The sequence below is a fragment of the Mustela putorius genome, unplaced genomic scaffold, assembly GCF_011764305.1.
Source record: "Mustela putorius furo isolate JIRA1106 unplaced genomic scaffold, ASM1176430v1.1 tig00003898_pilon_pilon_pilon, whole genome shotgun sequence".
In the NCBI taxonomy this organism is placed as follows: Eukaryota; Metazoa; Chordata; class Mammalia; order Carnivora; family Mustelidae; genus Mustela; species Mustela putorius.
The window spans coordinates 10,093,946-10,110,215 of record NW_025422047.1 but is presented as its reverse complement, the minus strand read 5'-3'; the positions used below and the strand labels follow the sequence as shown (position 1 = coordinate 10,110,215).

Below are 16,270 nucleotides of genomic sequence, written 5' to 3'. Positions count from 1 at the left end.
CTGACTGGGCCTCCCAGGCACTCTGAAGATTTCCCCTTCTAAAACAACCTAGCTTAGATAATTTTTCAGGTAAGTTCAATCAAACTTCCAGTAACAACTCCTGTCTTATACAAATTACTCTAGAAAAAAAGAAAAGTGAGAGATACCTAGCTCATTTATAAGGCTTATACACTCTATATTCTGCAGCCACATGGGAATAAAACAGGAATCATCTAATTTCACTTGTAAATGTAGATGCAAAAGTTCCAAGTATTGTATTGCCTAACCAAATCCAACAGTGTTTTAAAAAATAAAAACTCATGTTTTCAAGTACAGTTTATCTCAGGAAGATTCAACATCTGAAAATCTAACCAGGAATTTACCCTATGAACAGATTAAAGGAGAAAAAGAACCCAGAGCAAGAAATTGCACCATCATCGATAAAGAAAAGGCAGGTTACAAAATTCAACATCTATTTATGAAAAAAGCACATAATAAACTAGAAGGTTAACTCTTTTAACCTGATAAACTTATGTGCTGAAAACCTCCAGCAAACATTAAAGTAATAGAGAAACTGTTGATGCATGATCTTTAAGAGCCAACAAAGCAAAAATGCCCATTATTGCCTCCACTGGTTAACACAGCTTATACCAACTTATCACTCCAGCTGTTTAATATAGTATTAGAGATCCAAGACTGTAAGAAAAAGAAAAGCAGAAGTCTAAAAGTTGTAAAACTCATTATTTGCAAATGATATGATCATTACTTAGAAAAATCAATAGAAACAACAAACTGTTAGAACTAAAAAAAGACTTCGGGTTGTCACACAGATTAACCCACAAAAATACTGCCACTTCTCTGCATAAAACAATAAGCAACTAAAAAAAAAATCAAAATAACTAACTTAAATATCTAAGAATTGTTTCAAAATCTTTTCATTTAAGTACTAAAAAAATATACAGAAAGTACACAAATAATAAGTTTACAGCTTGGAGAATTTTCACAAATTGAACACACTTGTTACCAGCACCCTGAAAGCCCTCCTCCTGCCCTTTCCACTGACCAAGGTCAAATTCTATTCTGACATCTAACGTCAGATTAGTTCTGCTTTCAAACTTTTTTTTTTTTTTTTTTTTGAGAGAGAGAGATGGACAGTGGGGTTGGGAAGGGGCTGACAGAGAGGGAGAATCTTAAGCAAACTCCATACCCAGCTCAGAGCTCAAGTCAGGGCTTGGATCTCACAACCCTGAGATCACGACCTGAGCTGAAATCAAGAGTTGACGCTTAACTGACTGAGCCACTCGGCGGCCCTGCATTTGAACTTTTATATTAACTTTACATTAACTGTTTTTGAACTTTATATAAATAAACTCATAGAGTATGTATACGTAAAGAAAACCAAGGGGCACCTGGGTGGCTCAATGGGTTAAAGCCTCTGCCTTAGGCTCTGGTCATGATCCCAGGGTCCTGGGATTGAGCAACGAATCGGGCTCTCTGCTCGGCAGGGAGCTTGCTTCCTCCTCTCTCTCTCTCTGCCTGCCTCTCTGCCTACCTCTGATCTCTATCTGTCAAATAAATAAATAAAATCTTAAAAAAAAAAAAAAGGAAACAAAAAGGGAATGAGTATGATATATATTTGTACGACACTCCCCCTTTTTCCTTCTGAAAAGGAAACTATTTTCATTACCATAAAGTGTTACTTTAAGAGAATAGCTCTGAAAAAGGCCTATTAGCTACAATTATAAAAAACTTCAGAGTCTGAACTTCCACTCTTCATCTATCATTTTTAAACTGGAAATGTAATTTCTACCAATATCCACATTTCAGAATTTCACAAGAAAAAAATTTTTTTGAAATCTTGTATTATTCATTCAATATGATTTTTACTTTCCTCCATGAATTAACTCCAAAGTTATCACAAGAATAATGGAAGAACAGAAATAGATTTAATAAAGTAAGTTGCAAGGACCTCAAGATACCAACCCCTTAGACAGGAGCTGCCTTGGCTATAGATGGAGGGGTAGGATCTTGAAATTACGAAAGGACAAAAGCATGTATTCTAAAGAGTTTAAATAATTATTTGCCTATAAAGAATCAAATGAAGTGACACCTAAAGGTCACCTTATGATTTAATATTCTGTCAATATCACAGCTATCTCCCAGGCCTAGAATTTTTGAGACAGTGACTAGAAAAGGAAATCATATTCATGATAGATTACTGTGCTTCCAACGTGAGGATATGTGTTGCTAAGCTGCTCTGTTCTGGAGACTGTAGTGCGCTGGGTATGCTTCACCGTCACCTGCAGTGGTTTGTTGGCTGGTTGTCCAGTTGGATGGTGTAAATACACATAGCTACTTCCTCCCCCCCAATGCAGATCTACCAGTCAGCAGCTCTGGAGGTGAGGGTCGAAGTTGAAAACCACCAAAACAGGGTGCCTCGGTGGCTGAGTTGGTTAAGCAACAGCGTTTGGCTCAGGTCATGATTCTGGAGTCCCACCATGGAGTCCTGCATCGGGCTCCCTGCTAGGCAGGAAGTCTGCTTCTCCCTCTGACCCTCCCCCTTCTCATGCTCTCTCTCATTCTTTCTCTCTCAAATAAATCAATCTTTAAAAGAAAAAAAAAAGAAAGAAAACCAGTAATATAGTAAAAAAAAACAGCTGTTTAAACTAAAAATCCCATTTCACATTATCACACACCTGTGAGCCAAATTTTATTTTAGGCCACAGAACAGATGCACATCCAGAAAATTACTGGTCACAGTCTAAGTCAGGGGATAAAGCAGAATTCACTTAATACTGAACTAGGGGGCACCTGGGTGGCTGAGTCAGTTAAGCCTCCGACTCCTGATTTTCACTCAGGTCATGATCTCAAGTGTCCAGGACTGAGCCCTGCATCTGGCTCTCTGCTCAGCGGGGAGTCTGCTTGTCTCCCTCTCCCTTTGCCTGTCCTCTGGCTTATGCTTGCTCTCTCCCTAATAAATTTATCTTAAAAAAAAAAAAAAAAGATTTATTTGAGACAGAGAGAGAAAATGCACGAGCAGGGGGAGAGTAGGTAGAGGCAGAAGCTGACTCCTTGCTGAGCAGGAAGCCTGACTCCAGGCTCAATCCCAGGACCTTTGGATCATGACCTGAGCGGAAGTCAGACACTTAAGGCAGACACTTAACTGACTGAGCCGCCCGGGGGGCCCCTAAACAAATTAATCTTTTAAAAAAAAAAAGAAAAGAAAGAAAGAAAGAAAAATACTGAACTAGGAGTTATAAGACCTGCTTCTGACTTCACTTTTGTTACTGTGCAACACTAGCCAAGTTAGATTTCTATTTTATTCATTTGTAAAAATGGAAAAATAAAACTTATTCTATGTTCCTCATAGTTATGATACCCATTAATGAAAAAGTAATAAAGCCATCTAAAATATAAGCAAGGTGCTAAATTTAGTCAGAATCCATTGATTCCTAGACATTATCACCAACTACATTGACAGATTAAATATGCTGACTGTCTGAATTTGAAAGTGAGACCTTCCTTTATTCAAGTAAATAGCTAACTAGAATTCTGTCAGGTGTGAAGACTAAAGCAGTTCTGCATCTATTATGAAAAACTTGCCCTGCAACTCTCACAATTCCCTCCAAGCTAAGCTCTAACCACATCAAGAAGCAATGGAAGTCAAGTGCTCAATTTCTGGGGGCCTAGTCTGTTTTCCTGCTAAGAAAGCCTACTAGGACATACAAACCTCGGCCACGGTACTACGAACATGATCCACCACCTGTTCGAAATCCACCAGGCTGAAGAGCGCCTGCTGTTTGAGCCGATGGAGCTCCGCAGCGAAAGTGTCCTCTTGGTTCTTCAAAATGGATCCTACAAGGCAGGCAGGCACCATCAAAGGAAGGCAGAGAACAGCAGGATGGGTTAGGACTTCTGGTCCCCCTGGTGCATCTCCTTCCGGTTTCTCACGTAAGTGAGTCCTGGTTGTGCTGCAATCTCAGTGCAGAAACCTTATCATCCACTCCCTTGGAGGGGCCATGTGCTATTAAAAAGGGCCTTTGAAGACAGGGCCCACTGGGCAAGGAGGTTCTTACCTTTCCTCGTCAGGTTTACATTTTGATTCTCAAACATCTGGACAGATTCTCCAACAAACAGGATTTTTTCAGCAACCCTCACTGGAATGTAGGATGGCAAAATCTCCACTCGTAAGGAAAACTGTTTTAGGGACGGAGCCAGCATGTTCTCTTCCTCTATCAGGCGCTACACAAGGAAAAATCCACATTAGACATGATGTATGAAGTAAGAATTGGAAGGCAAGAAAACATCAACTCTCCCAACCCATGATTTCTCTTTTTTTCTAGAGGTATGGACTTGAATTTTTTAAAAAAATTATTATATATAGAGAGGGTGTGCTCAAGTTGCGGAGGGGCAGAGGTGACAGAGAATCTCAAGCAGACTCCGTGCTGAGCACAGAGCTGCACACGGGGCTTGATCTCAGACCTGAGCCAAATCAGGAGTTGGATGCTAACCAACATAGCCACCCAAGCGCCCTGAAGCAGGGACTTACTTTTTTTTTTTTTTAACGATTTCATTTATTTGATAGAGACACAGTGAGAGAGGGAACACAAACAGGGGGAGTGGGAGAGAGAGAAGCAGGCTTCCCACTGAGCAAGGAGCCCCATGTGGGGGCTCGATTCCAGGACCCTGAGATCATGACCTGAGCTGAAGGCAGATGCTTAGCGACTGAGCCACCCTGGCGCCCCCAGAAGCAGGGATTTAAATCTGAAGTTGCACAATGCCTGAACTACCAGTGTCAGAGAGATGAACATACTTCCATTTTCAGACAGCTGGATAGCACAGTAGAAATAACAGTCTTGTTGGATTTTTGGGGTTTTTTTTTGTTTTTCAACATTAGGATTTTAGTCCTCATTCTGCCTTTACTATGTAAGAATTTGTGTAGCAGATTGGGAACTCAGTTTCCTTACCTGTAGAATGGAATCATTAGTCTTTATTTTTCCAGGTCTATAGGTCTATGACATCATTATCTCGCCATTTATGTGGGCTGCGCCCAGCCCTTCACTAGTACTTAGCCAGAGTCATTAAGCCAAGTGGTTCTCAAAATGTGGCTCCCAGGGGTGCCTGTGTGGCTCAGTGGATTAAGCCACTGCCTTCGGCTCAGGTCATGATCTCAGTGTCCTGGGACTGAGCCCCGCATCGGGCTCTCTGCTAAGCAGGGAGCCTGCTTCCCTCTCTCTCTCTGCCTGCCTCTCTACCTACTTGTGATCTCTCTTTCTCTGTCAAATAAAGTAAATAAAATCTTAAAAAAAAAAAAAAAAAAGTGGCTCCCAAACCAGCAGCATGAGCCTCACTTGGAAGCTTGTTAGAAATGAAAATTTTCAGGGCGCCTGGGTGGCTCAGTGGGTTGAAGCCTCTGCCTTCGGCTCAGGTCATGATCCCAGAGTCCTGGGATCAAGCCTCACGTCGAGCTCTCTGCTTGGTGGGGAGCCTGCTTCCCTTCCTCTCTCTCTGCCTGCTTGTGATCTCTGTCTGTCAAATGAATAGATAAAATCTTTTTTTTTTTTTTAAAGATTTTATTTATTTATTTGACAGGCAGAGATCACAAGTAGGCAGAGAGAGAGGAGGAAGCAGGCCCCCCGCTGAGCAGAGAGCCCGATGTGGGGCTCGATCCCAGGACCCTGGAATCATGACCCGAGCCGAAGGCAGCGGCCTAACCCACTGAGCCACCCAGGCGCCCTGAATAGATAAAATCTTAAAAAAAAAAGAGAGAGAAAAAGAAATGAAAATTTTCAAGCCCCTCCCCAGATCCAGGACAATCTGAGAGATGAGGCCCAGCCATCCCTGTGTTTTAACAAGCTCTTCAGCTGATTCTGACACATGTGGAAGTTTGAGAACCACTGAATCGGCCCAAGAAGCCCCAGATGCCCACCACCCAATCACTCAGTGCCCCCCCACTTCCTCCGACTTATTTTGGGTTTGACCCTTATCCTCCAGCTCCAACCAGGAACTTTGGGCTCCACAATCCTGCCTTTGAGCTCTGCTGTTCACCCTTCCTGTTCTGCACTTTAATGCAGGTGGTGCTCAGGCATTTTCCTATCCATCTCCTAACTCTTCTTAAACTATCCTTTTTCCACCACTGAATTGATCATTGCAACAGGTGTTTTTGTTTTTGTTTTTGTTTTTAAATATTTCATCTACTTGATAGAGACAGTGAGAGAGGGAACACAAGGTGGGGGGATGGGGGTGGAGAGGGAAAGTAGGCTTCCTGATGAGCAGGGAACCCAATGTGGGGCTTGATCCCAGGACACTGGGATCATGACCTGAGCCAAAAGCAGATGCTTAATGACTGAGCCACACAGGCGCCCCATAACAGGTGTTTTAAATCTTTTTACATCACAGGACTCTCTGCCATATATAAAAGCTATGGACCTTCCAGACAAATATACAAACATACATTAAGCAGAACCTCCCGAAGCACCTCTGGGCCCCAGGTTAAAAACTGCTAGATGCTGATGACTCCTTAAACTTATCTTTAAGCTAGACTGCTCTGTTCTCATGAGCTACAAGCTCAGCCCACTGGACGTTTCCTGCAAGTACCTCAAACTCAACATGTCCAAAAGTAAATCTTTCTTTCTTTCTTTCTTTCTTCTTCTTCTTTTTTTTTTTTTTTAAGTAGGCTCCAAACCCAGCATGAAGCACAATGTGAGGTTTGAACTCATGACCCTGAGATCAAGACCCCAGCTGACAGCAAGAAACAGATGCTTAAGAGATGAGCCACTCAGGTGCCCCTCAACATAATAAAATCCATTAGATGGACCCCAAATTAGATCCATCTCTTTTCTCTCAATTCCTGCCATACACATTCTGTATCATCTCACCCACCTAGCTGCTGAAGGCAGAAACTGGGTAACATTCTTGATCCTTCCCTCTGCACTGCTATCCAATTACTAAGGCCTACCTATTCCATGTCCTGAATCTCCCTCAGGCCACTTTATTCTTCTGCATGTTTACTGTTACCACCCTTGGTTTAGGCCACCATTATTTTTCACCTAAGTGTCCCCAACATTCTCTTAACTGGATCTACCTGTTGCTAGCCTTGATTTTTTAAAAAACAATTTCCCCACACACTATCCAGAGTCATCTATCATAAAGTCTGATTGTGTTAACCTCTTCCCTAAAATTCTTCACTGGCTCTCAGTTCTTTTGAGGTTCAAGGCCAAATTCCTTCCCATAGTTTACAAGGGCTTTCATGATCTTATTTCAATAGTTTCATTGACTGTGACTTCCCCAACCCCCTCCACTGTCCTTGCACTTTGTATTTCTGCCTTTACCTGACCATTTCAATTGAATTACTACTGGTTCCTCAAGTAAACCATCTTTCATGGTCTCTGTACTTTGTACACATCCATCCCCTGCCTGGAATATTTCTGGACCTCTCCTCCCAAACTCTTTGCAATTGCAATTTAGATGTACATTCGACTGCAAAGCTTCTCTAGCTACCCTAAGACCAAGTTCTGAGAACACCCATAACTGCGCTTTCCAGAGCACTTAGTGCACTGTAATGTCACTGTTGACTTTTCTATGATTTCCACTAAACAGTAAGCTCTTTAAGGATAGGGTCTGCTACATTTTATTCATTTACTTCAGTTCAACACCCAGTAACTCTCCTAGAACAGTGCTTGGCATATATGTAACAGGCATTTAAGAATATGTTGTAGTAGGACAAATAAATAAATAAACATATCAATGGATGAATAAAGACAATACAGAGCTTTGGGGACTCTAATTGAAATTCCAAGCTGCATGTAAAAGTTATAGGGTAGGGGCTCCTCGGTGGCTCAATCGTTAAGCATCTGCCTTTGGATTAGGTCATGGTCTTGGGTCCTGGGATCAGGCCCCATGTTGGGCTCCCTGCTCAGCCGGAAGCCTGCTTCTCCCTCTCCCTCTGCCTCTCCCCCTGCTTGTGCTCTGTCAAATAAATAAAATCTTAAAAAAAAAAAAATTATAGGGTAGCTACATGGCTACCTTAAGAGACAAGACTTATTAACCTCAGAAATGCACATACTGGGTAAAGGGGAAACAAAGGAATCTCACATACATTTTCTATTTTGCAGTCTCACATTAAGTTAGGTGTTAAGAATGCAACTAAGATAAAACCAAGTTCAAGTGTTTATATCTGCAGAATTTGTGAAAGGTGCTTCAACTACTATGAGCTGGGAACGGCAGGGGGACGGAGGATTGGGGGGGTTGGAAATCACTGAAAGGTCGACTAGCTCTAGACTTTGCTGACTCCTGGGAGGAGTATATTAGGCTTTCTGCTATGCTCTCACCAAGTCCTGGAGTTCTCGCAACTGTTTTCCTGTCAGTCCCCCAATGCCCAGATCCTCCTCATCCTCTTCTGGCTGGGCACTGACATTACCAGAAGAGGGACCTTGTTTGATAAAGAACTCTTCGTGCTGGTCCAGGAGGAGTCCATGTAGCATCCAGGCTGAGAGCTGCTTATACATGACCCCATGACACACGGCCAGGATTCTGAGTGGAGAGAAAAGCAGGAGCCTTAGAAGTCCTCTTACAAGCATTAAACCCCACATCGGCACAGAGGCCATGCTCTAAACTGCGACAGGATAAACAGAGGCCCGAGGGTCTGATGACTCAGAAGGAAAATAACCAATTAAAGCTAAAAATAATCGTGCTATTTTAATTTAAATGTTTGTGGATGAACTAGTGATTAAATTTCCCAAACTTGTAGGCTATATTACTGAAGTCTAAATGTTCAGTAAACGTTTTACTAGTTTTTTAGAAGAGACACATTTTCTTTCCACCTTTTGTGTAAAGTGAGTTTCAAAACTGAGGATTCTTATTAAAATTAAATGCGCTTACAGGAGTCTTTTTGGCTGACACAATATTAAATTTGTTTTTGTTGGAATCACACAGAGAGAATAGATTCACTCTGTGAGAAGCAGGTATACCTGAAGAAGGATAATCCAACAAAACGCAGAAAGGTTGTTGAAGAAGGTGATATTCTCATGGTTTCAAAGGACCACTTCCCAGATAACATGAATTACAAAGGAAAATGTGCCTTTAAAATGGAAAGATCTGACAGAAAACACTAAACCAAGTGATCAAGCTTTTACAACACCAAAAATGGAACACACTTACTTTCTGTGCCTTCTGATGTGATGCAACAAGAAATAATGTGGCCTATCGTATGTAGTGTTCTTGCCAAGTATCAGGAAATAATCAGAAAAATCCGGATCGTGTCACAGTTTATAAGACAACCAGTCAAAACTTTTAAAATGTCAATTGTCACCAAAGATTAAAAAGGCAAGGACAGGCACTGTTCCAAATTAAAGAGGACTAAAATGAGGTAACTGCCAAATGCCACGCGAGAACACGTACTGCGCATCTGGGAGTACAAAGAACCATGGGAAAGGACTTGTGGTGGACAGATGGAGACATTCAGATTTATCCTGGATAATACACTGTTAATGTTAACTTTTTTGGGTGTAATATGGTATCAAGGTTATCTTAAGAGAACTGAGATTAGATAAGCCTTTTTTCTAAAGAGATACAAAGCTGAAATATTTGATAGTTAGGCCTTTCAAATGATTCCGTAAAAAAATGTGTTTGTGTTTGTATATTTATAAATACTTACATGCATATATTTCATACTCCACATAGAGGGGAAAAAGAAAAATGGGGTCAAATGTTAACAATTAGTGAAGCTAAAGGATATACAGGTGTTTATTATACTGTTCTTTCAACTTTTTGTAGACATGGAAATTTTCAAAATAATTTGGGAAAAAAGAAACTATGAGCTTGAGTCTGCTATTTATAGTAAGCTAACTGGATGGAATCCCTCTTTAAAAAAATCAAATGGGAGGCCATTTACATTTGTGCACATTTGAGTATTTGGTCTATAAAATTTGGTCTCTACAAATATATAACAAACATGCACTTATCACGTGATCTATGCAAGATTTTATATTCCATGCATAAAACTATATATATTTACATAGAAAGAAATATACAGCAGAAGTTAAATTGTTTATCTCAAAGATCAGAAAATATTTCTTCTCTTTGCATGTATCTTCTATAATCAAAACGCAGCTCTTTTATTAGGAAAAAAAAAAAGCCCTGTGATAGAGAATTAAACAGAATTAAGCATGTTCTGGAACATTTCCTTTGGTGGATTCTAACAATAATATAGTATTTTTAATTTTATTGTATAGACTATCAAGTGAATACACCTCTATTTTGCTTCCTTCCGGCTACTGGTAATTTTCTAATTTCCTGATAGAACGGACACTGTTACAACGAATGTTTCTACATATGGTTATTTTCTTCTTTCGAATAACTGTAAGGATAAAATTCTTAAGAGTGGCATTATGGGACTATAGAGTATAAACATTTTTAAGGCCCTTGATATGAAATACCAGCTACTCAAAATACACATGATTAGATATAGCTTCTTTATCCTGCACATGTAATGGAAATTCTCAAGGATAATGATAAGGATAAAAAGCATTGCTTCAAGGTTATCTAGGCAATTAGATCCTAGCTTTGATACTCAACACTTCATAACACTCTTTATGTAGTTTCCGAGCCATCATACATGGAGGCTTTTCTATCCTGCTCTACACAGAAAATCTCATGGATCTTTTCTATCCTGGTCATAACTTTCCCCAGGGGAAAACCTGAGATGACCTGAAAATGAAACAAGTACAAAGTCAAGTCACTTGATCACCCGCCCCCGCCCCCAATTCCCAGTTAAGCCATGACTTACTTTTCTAGCGCACTGCGAACAGGAGGCAAACCTCCACAGCTGTGTTTGTATACCGTTTCCAGGATCTGACAACCATGAATCTGTGCAAAATACAGACTTGTCAAACTTAATTCCATTTTAATAGTTCATGTAGCACAAACTCATATTCTATATTCAATCCAGATGGTACAATCCAGCAGATAATGGAGCTAAAGATCTATGTATAGTTCTGATTCTGACTCCAATGTATTTGGCGGGGGCGGTTTCCCCTACAACACCAAGCAAATCTTGAACAGCAGCTGGGTGTCCTACAGGTCAACTCGATTCTGACACTACCTACCCAGAATATTATTAGATTCTACAAGTTAGGGGGTCAGTCCCACAAGGCTGTCCTCTGCCTCTGACATCAGTCTCAAGCCCAGGACTGACCGGCTGATAAATCACAAGTTCCCACGAGCCTCTCCCTGGGTTCCATTAATTTGCTAGCGCAGCTCATAGAACTCAGAAAACCCGTTTACTCACTAGATTACCTGTTTATTAAAAACATACTAAAGACAAAATCAAGAGTCAGCTGAAGAGATGCACAGTGTGAGGTCCCAAACAAAGGAGTTTCTGTCCCTGTGGAGTGTGGGCCCAGCAGTGAAGCACAAAGTGTTCTGATTCATCAACCCACAAGTTCTCTGAAAGCAAACCTTCCGGGTTTTTACGGAGGCTTCATTACATAGGCACAGGTGATTAAATCACTAGCTACTGGCAACTGAACTCAATCTCTTGCCCCTCTCTCCTCCCCAGAGGTCAGGGGCACACAGCCTCAATCCTCCAATCAAATGGCTGGTTCTCCTGGCAACCAGCCCACCCTTAGATACGCTTTCCAAAAGTCACCCTATGAACATAGACTCAAGTGTGGTTGATAGGGGTTTGTTACTACTATCAAGACACCTTTGTCATTCTTGTCATTTAGGAAATTCCAAGCGTTTTAGAAGCCCTGTGTCGGAAAGGGGATGGAGACCTAACCTACATTTCTTATTATAGATCATAATATCACAATAGTTGTTCTCAAAAGTATGGACCCTCAACCCTCCCTACTTCTCTCCACCTATCCGTATCCCAGCAGCAGCAGCAGCCTAGCAGCAGCCGCAGCAGCACCTGAGAGTTTGTAAGAAATGCAAATTGTTGGGCCCAACTCCAGCCTTATGAATCAGCGTCTGGGGTAGAGCCCAGCCATTTGGTTCTAACATTCTGTTCCAAGTGATTCTAATGTACAATGAAGTTTGAGAACTATTTGCACTAGAGAAACCAGAATCATTTAGAGTTGAAATTCCAAGCTAAGAGGTAAAGAAAGCTCTTTATTTCAGATGAAGGCCTAATTCAGACTATTTATAAAAACAAAATTTTCCAAAAATCTGTTTTCTCCTTCTATGTCCTTTTGGCTTTTTTTTTTTTTTTTAAAGATTTATTTATTTATTTGACAGACAGAGAGATCACAAGTAGGCAGAGAGGCAGGCAGAGAGAGAGAAAAAGAGAGGGAAGCAGGCTCCCTGCTGAGCAGAGACCTGGATTCGGGGTTTGGTCCCAGGATCCTGAGATCATGACCTGAGCCGAAGGCAGAGGCTTAACCCACTAAGCCACCCCTTTTTGGCTTTCTTTTTAAAACTGCTTTATTGAGGTTTAATTTATATACCATAAAATTCATCCGTTTTAAGTATACTATTCAACGGTGCTTACTAAATTTACAGTGTTGTGCAATCGTTGCTATAATCTAGTTTTATAATATTTCCATCACTCTAAAAGGATCCCTTATGTGTGCTGGCTATCATCCCTGTTCTCCCCCCAATCCATGTTCTTAAGACCTAATTTTTTTTTAACTCTCTAGAGCCAGAGCACACTGGCTTCTCTACCACTACCCGGACAAGCAGGAAGATTTGCCCATCTGCAATCGCTCTACTCAGTTTCTATCTTCTTCCTGTGGCCAGTGGAAACTGAAAGTCAACTGAGATGTGCAGCTAAGCACAGAAACATTACCGTAGCTCTACTTATCTAGAAGTTCCCCTCTATCTTGGGAGGAGAGTTTAGTAGAGTGGTTAAGACCATAATCTTTTGCGCCAGACATATCCGGCGCATCTCCTACCATCTCCTACCATCTGTGTGACACTAAGCACATTCCCTAACCTACTTGACCCCGTAGAGGACTGAAAGGGATCAAGTATGTGAAGCACTTAGCAGTGTCTGGTATACAGTAAGTACATAATAAAAGCTGAGTGTTATCTGATGAGGGTAATCAGCTTTGAAGGCCAAACAGCACCTCCCCTACTGGCTTTGGGGGCTCAGAATGAGCTCAGCACAGCAGAAATATCTATATTCACACAGCACAAAAAATGAAGAAGCAAGCTGGCAAATTAACCGGTTAATTAGTTATATTTATCAAGGTAAACACTCCTAATAATCTAAGGCACAAATATAATAGCTTAAAAACATAAATGAGCTAAACATATTTAATCTATCTGTACTTTTTCATTCAGTTACGGACTAGCAGATTCTTCTACTGTGAAATCTCAAAGTATTTTTTCCTTAGTTATTACCTCTGCCCAGAAAAGGCATTCTCCTGTTATTGGGGACCCTCACTTTTCAATGCACATGATAAGAACTTGTGATAAGAACAGGCATATTTAATAAAATAAGCATCTGGGTTTCAACCAATGACCTAATTCTCAGAAAACTTCCAGCACCCTAATCATAAATCTATTATTCTTTCTAAAGATGAACTTTCCACTTCCCAAGATCCATATCCAACAATTATTCTTAAAGATTGTATTTATTTGAGAGAGAAAGCATGAGCCAGAGGGAGGGGCAGAGGGAGAACAGACTCCCAACTGGATGGGGAGCACAACATGGGGCTCATCCCAGGACCCTGAGATGACGACATGAGCTGAAGGCAGATGCCTGACCTACTGAGCCACCCAGGCATCCCCATATCCAAAACGTCTAAATCCTTAATGTAAAACACTCTCACCTCCCAATACCATCCATATCATTTTGCTTTTACCCACCAGTATTCTGGGGTACATCTATTAACATCAGCCCCATCTTCAGATCAGGAGGTGCTTAAGGGCAGTGTCATAACTTCTTTTTTGTATTTCTGACATTTAGCATGATATCCAAGCAAATACTATTAAAATAATGAATAAGTAAATGAAAACTACTAAAAACTAGGGTCCTCAAGAAAGAATGTAAGGCAAAATTTATTATGAATACATCCCTGGTGCTTACCACAGCAAAGGAAAAAAGTAAAGTTCTCACCTTTTGACTTTTAATTTGTTCTACCACGACCATTACAGAGGGAAAAAGGAGCTGGAACTGCAAATGACAGAAAAATGAGGAGGGCACATAATCAAATATAAGGGGGAAAAAATGACTCAGGAAATGCTTTTGATTCTAAATAGTCCCACTTAACACAAAGATGGCAATACGGCAATACCACAGAACAGCCAAGATCCAGTATCCTAAGGCAATTCGATATGGGTTTGGCTGCAGAGGGAGAATGACAGAAGCAGTTTCTATTTCTAAGGCTAGCATAACTGTTAATATTGAAGTCAACACAGAGTATTAATATCAGACACTAGATTTTTACTAAAATCTGGAGCTTTCTAAACAGTTCTGATCTCAGAAAGTACACAAAATATAAAATGCCGGGCTCTGAATCCAGAAGGAAAAATGTTCTCAAAAAATAATGTCTTAAGTTCTTCTTTTTAAAAATAGGTTTAATTATAATTTTTAAAATTTTTTTAGAGAGAGGGGGTGGGCAGACGGGGGGAGAGAGAGAGAGAGAGATAGAATAAGCAGGCCGCATGCCCAGCATAGAGCCTGACACGGGGCTTGATCTCACCACTCTAAGATCATGACCTGAGCCAAAATCAAGAGTCAGATGCTTAAATGATTGACCCACCCAGGTGCCCCTCTTTTTTTTTTTTTTTAATTCTTCACTTAAAAAAAAAAAAAAAGATTTTATTTATTTATTTGACAGAGAGAGAGAGACATCGAGAGAGCCCGATGCGGGACTCGATGCTAGGACCCTGGGATCATGACCTGAGCCGAAGGCAGAGGCTTTAACCCACTGAGCTACCCAGGCGTCCTACCACCAAACTGTCTTAAAATTTAAAGGGACTTCTTTATTTATTTTTTTTAAAGATTTTATTTATTTGACAGACAGAGATCACAAGTAGGCAGAGAGGCAGGCAGAGAGAGAGAGAGGGGGAAGCAGGCTCCCTGCTTAGCAGAGAGCCCGATGTGGGGCTCGATCCCAGGACCCTGGAATCATGACCCGAGCTGAAGGCAGAGGCTTTAACCTGCTGAGCCACCCAGGTGCCCCTTCTTCACTTATTTTAAAGATTTTTAAAGTAATCTCTCCACCGAACATGGGGCTCAAACTCACAACCCTGGTATCAACAGTCACATGCTCCACCAACTGAGCCAGCCAGCCACCCCTTAAGTTAGATTATTCTAACAGTTATCAACAGATCCTAAGGTATTTTATTATTTGGGCAGCATACCTGATCCAAGGAGTAATTGACATGTGATATGGAAAGATGGGGGTCAGCCAGGAACTGCAACAAAAACCACTGTGATTAGGGCTCCATATAAAACATCTCAATCTATTTGATCTTTGAAAACTAGGTAGGAATCTGAGAATGGGCTCCGTGTTAGTTTTAGGTTATGGAGAATTGATAGTTCGTAGAGTATTAATTCTGATTTTTCAGGTGACCAAAAAAAACAAAGACAGGGTTCTGATAAACTCACTCAAGAACCTTTGCCATGATCTGCATGCCACTTTGACTGTGGCTTGGGCAATCACAAATTATACTGTACGCTGCAGCCATGCAGAAAATAGCTCTCTCTTAACTACCTGACCACATTAAAGGGTATTTCAAATTCAAGAACATGCCCTAAGCAACTGTCCCAGAGACGCCTTTCCCATATCTACTCTCTCACCTCTTGTTCCAAATCAAGCAGTGCTTGGCGATAAGGCTGCAAAACAGAATCCAGCCCCGTGCAGAAGGCCCTTAGGTAGATTCCATGTAACCCACCTTGGCCCTGCTGAGATGGATGGTGATCCTGAAATCAAACACAGAGAACTCAGCCTCATGTCTTATACTCTAAAACCTGAGGAAAACATTATCTTTTGTTAGTGTTACTGTTTTTGCTTGATTCCGTAGCAAAGCCGTGCTTCAGTGAGAGAAAAAACCAACGAGAGAGAGAGATTTTGAGTTTTTACCTTTTAAAATGTGATATTTTAATTTCCCATGCAGCCTAGATGTTATATTCAGGTAGGGGGCACCTGGGTGGCTCAGTCAGTTAAGCATCTGACTCTTGATTTCGGCTCAGGTCATGATCTCAGGGTCGTGAGATGGAGCCTCCACATGGGGCTCTGTGCTCAGCATGGAGCCTCCTTAAGATTCTTTTTCTCCCCCTCCCCTTTTCTCTCTCTCTCTCTGCCTCTCTAAAATAAACAACCAGGTACTACCTCATATT

General features: G+C 41.1%; 1 protein-coding gene across 5 annotated transcripts in view; it reads right to left on the bottom strand.

Moving 5' to 3' along the window:
• The window catches only part of TUBGCP4 (tubulin gamma complex associated protein 4), a 37,660-nt gene that overhangs the window by 13,847 nt on the left and 7,543 nt on the right, over positions 1 to 16,270 (bottom strand). For 2 of the 5 annotated variants that reach the window (XM_013055487.2, XM_004751227.3), the window contains exons 3-9: positions 15,731 to 15,853; positions 15,292 to 15,345; positions 14,042 to 14,098; positions 10,766 to 10,845; positions 8,310 to 8,511; positions 4,056 to 4,221; positions 3,710 to 3,834 (exon numbers count right to left, since the gene is read on the bottom strand). In XM_013055487.2, the coding sequence (XP_012910941.1) occupies positions 3,710 to 3,834; positions 4,056 to 4,221; positions 8,310 to 8,511; positions 10,766 to 10,845; positions 14,042 to 14,098; positions 15,292 to 15,345; positions 15,731 to 15,853 (807 nt within the window). The remainder of the gene's footprint in view (positions 1 to 3,709; positions 3,835 to 4,055; positions 4,222 to 8,309; positions 8,512 to 10,765; positions 10,846 to 14,041; positions 14,099 to 15,291; positions 15,346 to 15,730; positions 15,854 to 16,270) is intronic. The other 3 variants (XM_013055488.2, XM_045067720.1, XM_013055489.2) reach the window with 2 other exon arrangements.